The 10,344-nt window shown below is 39.8% G+C and overlaps 1 protein-coding gene across 1 annotated transcript; it reads left to right on the top strand.

Annotated features, from left to right (window-relative positions):
• Window positions 1-7,977: 7,977 nt before the first annotated feature.
• On the top strand, window positions 7,978-8,945 carry LOC115625478 (scoloptoxin SSD976). The gene is made up of 4 exons (XM_030520566.1): window positions 7,978-8,118; window positions 8,184-8,333; window positions 8,389-8,633; window positions 8,693-8,945. The coding sequence occupies exons 1-4, from the start codon at window positions 7,978-7,980 to the stop codon at window positions 8,943-8,945; spliced, it is 789 nt and encodes a 262-aa protein (XP_030376426.1).
• Window positions 8,946-10,344: the final 1,399 nt, after the last annotated feature.

Below are 10,344 nucleotides of genomic sequence, written 5' to 3'. Positions count from 1 at the left end.
ATGTATGACAAAAAACAAAAAATGAAACAATGCAAATATTTAATATGCAAGAAATAAATTAAATAAAAATTTTAAATGCGTTTTTCAATCAATTTAGAATATTAAGTATATTATTTCTTCTAGATAATCTGATTCTGGTTATAATGGGATTAAAAATTGAATCATCATTAGTTACATATATAAAACATTGATTTCCAAAGTTGATGTAAACGACGACACCCAAGACTAAATCTCAAAACTCAGCACAACTTTAAAGGAACTCCCAAAGAGTGCGACGATGCTATTAGTTGGTAGTTGCCCTTCATTGGGTTTAAGGCGTTTATTTTAATGTTTGAGTGTCTGCAGTGCTACGGCACCAGGCACGAACACAAACATTTGCCGACGACGTCACGTCTGTGAAGACTCAGCCTCTATTTCTGTCCCTGAGTCAGCTTTGCAAGTGCAAGTTTGCTGGGGCGGAAGGAAGTGAGCAGCGTGTGGGGCTCATTGATGTTGATGGCCAGCTATATGTCCCGTCGCATTGAATTACTAGCACTGCACACACACACACACACACACACACACACACACACACACACACACACTCGCAAACTCTTCAATTTATGCATGTTTGCATTGCTATAATTGTCAAAGTGTCTAGGGTTTGTTTGGTCTTGGCTGCGCCACCAACGCCGTTCCATCCGCGTCTGCTGCCATCAACAAATGAAACAACTTTGTCTGTAATTTGAAGAAACGACCACAAACGGAACAATAATTTGCTTAGGCGTTTTCTTGGAACAAGACGCACAGGGACTGGCAAAGTCTGAAGGCAGCAGGCTGAAGGCAAGAGGCACACACAATAAGCTCGTAAATTCAACGGCCGTCGATTGCTGGCGATTTAGAAAGAAATTCAAGCTGAAATTACAGTCCCAGGCGCAGTGTCGCCGATGCCGGGCCGATGAACACCATTGAGAAAAACAAGCCATCTACACAACTGGCACGTGCAGCGCATGCGCAAAGAGCTGATGGCGGCAACAGCAACAGCGGCAGCTCCTCGGGCGATTGCAGCAATTTTTCCAACGACTGTGGTTCGAATTGCTACAAATTTCATTATTTTTATAAGCAATTAAAGTTTTTAAATGTTGCTGGAGTAGGAGCGGACACTTGGTGTTTCCCAAAATTCAAATTTCAACTCTATGGAGTATAATTTGTAATTTGAACCAATCATATATTTATTTTTACATAACAAACTATATGCTGATAATAATTTAAGGCCAATATAGAAAAGTAAACATTCTTCTTACTTTTTTCGATTACTGTATATTATTTGTTAGCTAGTTTTAATAAATCTACATAAAAACAGCAATTCTAACTGGTTTCGATAATGCTAGCAAGTGCAGAAGATGCAGATCCACTTTCTAGAATTCGAGTTTGGAAATTAAATCTTTGCTTAAGTCTAAAAAATATAAGAAAGGAGGACTCACTGCGGGTGCACCTACAAAGTGCTAAGGTTTTATTAAATTAAAATTAGGGAAGGGAATATTATGATTAAATAAAAATGCACCGCTGTTAAATTCGAAATGTCTATTAAGTGGTTAATTGTGTGTGATAACGTTTTTGACTTGGAATTAATTATCAAAATAAATGCTAATAATATACTGGTAATGCAGCTTCTTCAACTATTGTGCATTTATCTTAATAAGAGAATCGCATTTTTCTAGCAGTGTATTTTGTTATTTTATATAGAATATTAAAAGCAGAAAAAGAAAATGTAGATAATTTCAAGCCATTATCTTCGAATTGAACCAAAAGTAGCTCGAAAGAACTGCCATTTAAAATGGAATGAAAACAGATATTTCTAAAGCAACACATTTGCATTGTCTTTGCTCTGAAACTTTATACATTTTTCGATTCAATTTATTTAAATTTTCTTATATACATAGGTGTATTTTAATTGTCAGCTTGCATTCTTGATCTTACGTGCTTGGGGTTCCGCAGAATGTGACACCGCGTACAAAATGTGGCTGCAATCAAAATATTTACGTTCCCATTTCGACTAGTTTTTTGTGTTTTTGCTCCACTGTGCGTTGTTGCTGTCCGGCGCTGTGTTGGGCTTGTTAGGCGGCGCACTGATTGACGCACTGATCGATGCACGTCGACTCTCTACTTAGAATCGAACTAATGGCTGACATCTGTTTTGCGCGTGCGTGCCAGCGTTGTCGTCGTTTATGTCTTCGTGCTTCCGCGTGTGTCGGCGCTGGTGGCGCTCGCCTGGAGACAAAGACTCGTGCCAATTGCGTCTGGGTTGGCACCATACCATACCTGGCCTTATCAGGCGCTAACTTGTCCATATCGGTACAAATGCCAGCCAATATTGTGTGTGCTGTATCATTCCGATGGACGAGGTGCGTCGGCAGTGGCAGTGCGTGCCGCGGTGGCGCCATGGCGGGCACCAAATTTGGCATTTGAAATATCGGCGAGTGTCGTTAGCTGCATTTTGAATAGCAGACCGGCTTTATGGCTAATGCTGGGCAGCAACAATCCGGGATTATGACAGCGTCAGTCGACAACAAATCAAACAAGATGATGATACATTTGTAAGTACTTATGTGCGTATAATCCTTTTAAAGCCAACAAAAGCCATAAGACCGTTAGATATAAATAAATCAATCTTTTGTGCTTCTAAAGCGGGCAGGGTCAGCGAAGAGTTGGCAAATACTCGTAGAAGTGCAGCACAAATAATTACAAATTTGCCAACTCGATGACTATACACATTACCAAGGATATTCGAGGACTGTGTGCAAAGAAAGCTTACATAATGCATTTGGCTCCTAGTCTGAATAAATGCTTAAAATGTTTTTACATTAAAAATGGGACAAACTATTCTGAACGATTAATAAGTTATTTGTGCATCTTTTTTTCCAGATTTTTAGTCGATCATAGATTAGTAATTAAAGACTCTTACTGGCTTTTTCACTGGCACTTCCAAAATCGTTCGTACAGCCTTCGTTTGAAGGGTTGGTGTGAGGGTTGCTTCTTTTTAAGCTTTTACTGAGATATGAAGATGCGCTGCGATAAGCCACAGAGGGTGGGGGACGTCATGCATCATATTCTATAATGCTTGCCACTGAAAATGGCCAGTGACGCCAACGTGCCCAACGGGTAGAAGCAATAGTCTTAAGTGTGCACAAGCGAGTGGAAGCGCATGAATCATTTGGCAAGGCAATTGGCAGCCAGATAGTGCGTAGGAGTTGGGCCATTAGCGCATATGTCAACAGCCGCCAACGCAAGCTGCTGCAAGTGCCTGCCACGCTGTGGCAGTGGTTAAGGTTTCTTGTTGGGGCTGCGGGCTGCGCGCTCGAATGGGGTTGTGTTTGGATTGCTACAGCGAAGAGTATTGTATGGCTTTCCCACGCAATTCCGGAAGGGCAAGAAAATCTATGCATTGTTGATGACAAGTCGCCCAATGAAGCGTTATTTATGTCAATGGCTGGCATGCGTCACAAATGTGTAAATACATACACATATGCGTTTTTTATGTATGTATGTATGTGTGCGAGAGAGAGTTGTGAACAGCAATCAATTGGATGGTCGAAATAAATTAAAGCATACTCTTCGGCGCTGACCTAAATGCTGCTCACTGAACATCCAAAGCCGCTCAGCCACTCAGCTACCGCAGAGGCTACGCCATTGAGCCCGTTGCTTCGTCACTCCCCCCACCATACATCGGGCAGCCAGTGTAAGCCATAAAAGAGACAAATTGTATTGGCTTTTTATTTATGCTTTTAGTCAAAAGCCGCGTGCGAATGTATGAATGCATGAATGAGTGAATGAATTGTTAAATTAATGATGTCTTTCATTCGTAGTGGTTTTGACTAATTTAATTCGCAATCAAGTATTCAGTGTGGCCTCTAATAGCGTTGGCGTGTGCGATTTAAGAGCCTGTGTTTATTTTCTATACACTGTCTAACTTAATTAATTTGCCGGGCAAATTTGAGTCAACATTATTGACACGCTGCCCACTACACCCCCCTGTCATTTGCATAATGTTTGAGGATAGTCGTTGTTGGATTGGAGTGTGTTTGCGGCATCCTTTTCAATCATATTGTGCGGCTAGCATATGCGTTGACAGCTCCACACTCACTCACACACACACACACACACACACACACACGCACACACACTCGTACAACAACAGACGAGCACGCGACAGCTTCTCTTGTTGTTGCTGTTCAGGTTGATTTTTATTCATCGTCGCAAATGCAAATTAAACGAGCTGTCATTCATTAATCGGCAAGAGGAGACTTTTTGGCATATGTTAATGCTTATTATAATGCACAGGCAATTTACTTATATTTTCGATACGTTTTATTAATTATTGAAATGAACTCTACTCATTAGATGCATAAGAAGAACAAACCCCTCAACGGGCGAAGACAGACGGAGCTCGAATGCAATTAAATGCAATTATGCAAAAGCACGTGTTTATATATCTTCAGTTGGCGCTGAGTAATGACGGAAGTAATTGACTTGTAATCAGCATTAATTACAATATTTCAATCCCTCAAGTGTTGCGCAATACACACACACACACACACACACACACACACACACGCGGAATGCTGTTTTTGTTTTTCTTACTGCAATTGGAAGGTGGTGATGTTTTGCAGCCTTTGCAAGCCTTACTTTTAATTATTTCTCGGTTTATCCAATACTGCGCCTCAAGCCATGAGAACGCATCCATATATATAAGACATACCAATAAGTATGTTGTCCAAGATGCTCCTCAGGCATGCGCGTGCGTCTAAACACAATTGGGTAAATACCTCATGCCAAGGCAAAATTGATTGATGGCTAAATATGCATAAGAAAACGAAGAATCAAAATAAAAACCTAATATATTCAAAATGAACATAAAAAACTTGGTTCCCACTGGCCAAATTGTACAAGAAAGTATTGAAAAATAATATTGTCATTCCAACAAGCGTACAAATTTATATTAGTTAGCCACTGAGACTACATCCATAGAATAAAACAAGTAAAAAAGCTAAAGTCGGGTGTCCCGACTTTGAAATACTCTGTACATATGTTTACAATAATTATAGAAAAAAAAAAAAGAAAAAAAAATTGGTTCGATTTTACCTCTCTCGGTATTCGAACTCACGTAAAGGGTGTATAATTGCACATTTACATAGCAATTGCGTCTGTGTGAGTGTATGTATGCCTATGCGCATCAATTCGTGTCTGTGTAAGCATTTTCGCAGTCAACCAAACAGCAACATCAACAACAGCCGCGGGCAGCGCTTGAGCAGCGCTTGAGCAGCAAATATATTTATGGCTATAACTTCTTGGTAAATCGGTCTTACATAGTGAAACTTGGCATACGGACACATAATTACTAACTGGGGGTATTTGCAAAATTTTAGTTCGAAATTCCAAGAATTACGGGAGTTACGATTTGCGGGGGAGAGGGGGGAGGGAGGGGAATTCCAAAATATACATTTTCTGCGTATTCACACAAGGCATCTTGGACTAAAATTTGGTGTTCCTAGGTCTTATAGTCTCCGAGATATAGGCGATTATACGAATGGAAAATCGGGAAAACCCCCATAGGGGGGAAGTGGGGGGGGGAAAATCAAAAAAATAAAACAAACTCGTATAGAATACACACATAACGCATCTTTGTGCAAAATTTGGTGTCTCTATCTCTTATAGTCTCTGAGATCCAGGTGTTCATACGGACGGACAGACGGACAGACAGACAGACAGGGCTAGATCGACTCGTCTTGTCACGCTGATCAATAATATATATACTTTGTGGGGTCTGCCACGCCTCCTTCTGCCTGTTACATTTTTCAGCTCCCGCAAACCTAATATACCCTTGTACATTTCATGTACAGAGTATAATTATACCCGCACTTAAAGCGATACAATGGCATAAGTAAAATCTTCTGTTTAAGCAAGCACTTGTGTATTATTATATGTAATAGATAATTTTCTTTGTATAGTATCAGAAATTTTTTAACATCCTTGGTACCGCACTGGCACTTTTAAAGCTACCCGGTTGTACTTATAAATAAAATAAGAAAACTAATTATATAGATATAGGGTTAGAAGTCTATGGTTCACATACTTCAGTCCTGTTTAACGACTAACCACCAACTGCTCGATTTTTGTCAAACAGTCATTTTCCGGACATTTCATTCGAGTACGGTCTGTCCAAATGAATTTATTTGTTTTCCAAGTCGAGATTTTAAAACAAATAATTTCCGTTGTTTTTTTTTACTTGTCAATGAAATTGGTCATTTTATTTATTTATTTGTTCATTGTGCTTAACTTCCATAAACGTTCGTTTATAAAAGATTTAATCGTTTCTTCAATCGCTCATACATACAAAATAATTTTTTTAATTTTTTATTCAATTGACAAAAATATTCAAATTATTATAATATGAAGACACTAAATCAAAGGGCAATAAATGATCAAATAAAAAATTGCTTTTAAAGAAATTAATTAAACAACCGAAGTCAGGTGCCAAGCCTAATAACCACAAGACCCATGATATGTCTGTTGGATATCTGGTTAGAGAAGCACATTACATATATATTTCTTAATTGCCGATGGTATTTATATATGAATATCAATTCAGAATATTATATAAGTCCTAATTGTTGATGGATCCAGATCTAGCTTCTCCGAGAACACATAAACGCCAACCTTCTTTTTAAACCTTCATGGCAGGCAATTGTATTTTGTCTCCAATTACTTAAGTGAAGTAGATGGCATTTAATTTTCGCCTTAAAAGGCTTAAACTTTGGAAAAAAAAATTCCACACAGTCAGTTAAATTTATCCACTTTCCAATTTTGCTGGATTGGGCTAATTCCCATAATTTCTTAAATTCGTACATAAATTAAACGCATGTCATATGTCAAGATGCTGATTTACCCAATCGAGAGCTCCTAAATTATCGGTCGACTGTTAAAAGACTTTTTGCCCGCCATATCTGTCGCTTAGATTAGCAAGTTCGCGGCAACTAAATTTTGGTTAATGACTCGTTTTTATAGACATAAAAATCATATTAAAAACTTGTAGCCCGAATGCTAATAATCCACCCTGACTCACACATACATACATATATACATGGGTACATATTACAATTATATGAAGACAGATTTAAACAAACATAAGCCTAAAAATAATCTTAATTGATTTAGCAGTTAATATGGCACCCACTAACAATAGCGTCTTAAGATCATTTAATTAGGGAATTATATAAAAGGTGGTCGTTTTATGGCCTGCAATGAGTTCATTGAATGGATATCATTTTACCGACTTATCCGCTAATACTCGTATAATATTTATTCTCGATGAAAAGAAACAAATGTATACAGTCATCTATCCAGACAGAACTGCGTCTGTCCGCTCTCTCCGCTCATTTTGGTCGCAGTTCTTTTGTGTTCATCCCACAAATTTACAATTCAACTAACTAACAAGCTTTGGAGCTTTTAGCACGGCTTAGCCGAGAGCGGGAGCTGCACGCACTCCTCGTGCGCTTCCCCTCTAAATTAATATTTATATTTATTATTTAGCTTAAACTTGTTCTTAGTCGTTTTGTTCTAAACGTGTTAGAAAGGCAGGGTTCGCGAAATGGCAGCGGCAGACACGATAAGAAAAAGTAAGCACAAATTCAACCTGACCGCCGCCGACAATCCAAGTCAGGGCTTGTAGTCTGTCTGTCTATCTAAGCGCTGCTCATTCGGACGGAAACGTTCAATAAAGACGGCCACGCGCATCGCTAACGTTCTCATTGAAAGCGTTAGACCAAACGATAGCAACAACCAACTCTTCAGCTATCCGGTGAGCGCTTCCATACCGCATCAGCATCAGCATCAGCAGCAGCACCAGCAGCAGTAGCAACAACAACAACTACAATAACTATAGGAGCGCGTTTCTTTTTATATCGGTTTTAAAATTAATTAGCGCGGTTTGTCAACGAAATGTCAGCGATCGTTTCATCCATGCTCGGCGTGGCCGTGTTCTTGTTGCTGTCCGAATCGGCAACATCCAAGCAATATGACTGGTGCGATCCCGATCTGTGTGGTGCAGGTCTCAAGCATGTAGCCTGTCGCAACAATGGGGTAATCATCTAATCGAACCCTAGCCATATCTCTGAGATCTTAGTGGGAATCTCTCTCTTCCGCAGCACTTTAACAGGCGCTGCAAGGCCGACTCCTTTGAACTGGATGTCTCCAACTACAAGAACACCTTCCTACATGCCCACAATAAGCGTCGCAATTTCTTAGCTCTGGGACGACTGCCGGGCTACTATCCTGCTGCTCGCATGGCCACCATGGTAGGTTTGAAAAAGTGCTGTAGCTGCAAGCGATTGGCATTCTTGTGTCCTTTAGGTCTGGGATGATGAGCTCCAATATCTGGCCTCTTTGAATTTGCGCACCTGCATCCTGGATCACGATGATTGCCACAACACCTACCGCTACGCTAATTCGGGCCAAAACTTGTGTGCCATCTGGCGGGATCGTTCGCCCAATGTGAATGTGACCAGTTTGATTGAGGAGTCGTTGAGTTTATGGTTTGACGAGTACCCCCTAATCGACAGCAGTTTCATTGACAAATTTCGTGTCACCGAGATATTGTAAGTACTGGCAGTTCTGATTAAATGGGAAAATTTCATGGAATCTCGCTCACTCGCAGCGAGGACTATGGACACTTTGCCGAAATGGTCGTTGATCGCAACTCGCATGTTGGGTGTTCCATCATTCGCTTCACACGGCCGGACTACCCCTATGTGTATATATATCATGTTGTCTGCAATTACGCATCGATATATGCCCTCGATGCGCCTGTCTACGAGGTGGGCTACACGGCATCGCGCTGCAAGACCGGAAAGAATCCATTCTATCCCGGCCTCTGTTCCACACGCGAACAGTTCAATCCAAATTATTGAGCGCGTCTTCGTTTGGCTGAGTGAGTGTCTGTGTGTGTGTGTGTGTGTGTGTGTGTGTGTGTGTGTGTGTGTGTGTGTGTGTGTGCGTGCGTGTGTGTGTGTGTGAATATACATACGAATTTTACTCAGGTATAGCTGCCAGGTATTCATTCTCGTTGTACGAGTGTGTTTAACTATTTGTAGAACTGTGTTGTTGTATTTACATAAGTCTTTATTTGTTATTAACAGCCTTTGTTTGTATAAACATTTATATTTCGGATGTCTTTGTGTTTTTTTTGTTTGCTTTTTGTCAATAAATACTATATACTAATCATTAAGTTATGTATAATTTATTCAAATATATGCGGCAAAAAGCAACCTTTAAACTGAGTTCGCAGCGGAGCTTTCATTGCATAAGGATGGAGGAGGAGTGTGTTGGAAATTAACACATTGCTACTAAAGCTAATAGACAGGTATCCAGTCGCGATTCAAAATTTGTTTACTTAGTCACCTGCCAAATTATTCAACTCTACTCATATATACATCATTATCCATTTTGAATAGGTCTCCAGTGTCTCGAGTAGGGAGGTAGGGGAGTGCTGGTAGAGGTTAACGTTTTCGTTAGCGCAGAACTTTCGTTTGTTGTTCCCTCCCAGAACAACAAAGTGGAAACATCATAAAAGTTTTGCCAACATATGCAAATTTCGATTTATTTATTTATTTTTGATTTTTTTTTAACTTGCGTATATCGATTTTATGGACAGCCCGAAGCTGATTAACAAAGCACGGCTTCAGTCATAATTGAAAACCAGTATTTTATTTAGATTTAGAATCTTAGCTGAACAGCGCACCCTACCTCCGCTAACAAGTGTTAATATATATGGCTAATGAAGCAAAAACAACAACAATAACAACAACAACAACGTCGGTCCAACCCAATTGGGTCAATGTCACTGTTAGATAAGCAGCAAATAAAAGTGTCGTTGAACTCCCACGCCACTTTTCGCAAAACTGAATTAGTGCTCGCCCATTCGAAGAGAAATCCCGGACGTAATCTTGAAAACTTGAATGGCTTAACCCGTTCATGCACTGCCTTGCGTTTGGTGGGCCAACTACTCTACGAAGCCCTGGAGCACAACTCTTAGCCTAGTTCGCGACTTTTCTAGATTGAGTTAAGGAGTAAACATTTAAATTGGCAATGCGTATAGAAACGTAACTAACTACAATTAGGTATTCAAAGGCTAGTTTGTAGAATTATAACATAGAGCATTTTAAAAACATTAAACTCTTGACATTTTCCTTTGGATGTTTCACTTGATATTCGCTTGTCAAATATAAAATGTCAAGAATTTCAACTGAAAACAGGAACAAAAGAAAGCCACCTTGAGAAAATTATTATTAAATTGCTTCCCCTGTACGG

The sequence above is a fragment of the Scaptodrosophila lebanonensis genome, unplaced genomic scaffold, assembly GCF_003285725.1.
Source record: "Scaptodrosophila lebanonensis strain 11010-0011.00,11010-0021.00 unplaced genomic scaffold, SlebRS2 tig00000001-arrow-pilon, whole genome shotgun sequence".
Classification (NCBI taxonomy): Eukaryota; Metazoa; Arthropoda; class Insecta; order Diptera; family Drosophilidae; genus Scaptodrosophila; species Scaptodrosophila lebanonensis.
Note: the sequence above shows the minus strand (reverse complement) of the source record. Positions and strands in the feature narration are given on the sequence as shown.

Coding starts and splice junctions, on each gene's coding strand:
- LOC115625478 (XM_030520566.1), top strand. CDS start 7,978: ATGTCAGCGATCGTTTCATCCATGCTCGGCGTGGCCGTGTTCTTGTTG. Junction 8,119..8,183: donor TAGCCTGTCGCAACAATGGG/GTAATCATCTAA, acceptor TCTCTTCCGCAG/CACTTTAACAGGCGCTGCAA. Junction 8,634..8,692: donor TTTCGTGTCACCGAGATATT/GTAAGTACTGGC, acceptor GCTCACTCGCAG/CGAGGACTATGGACACTTTG.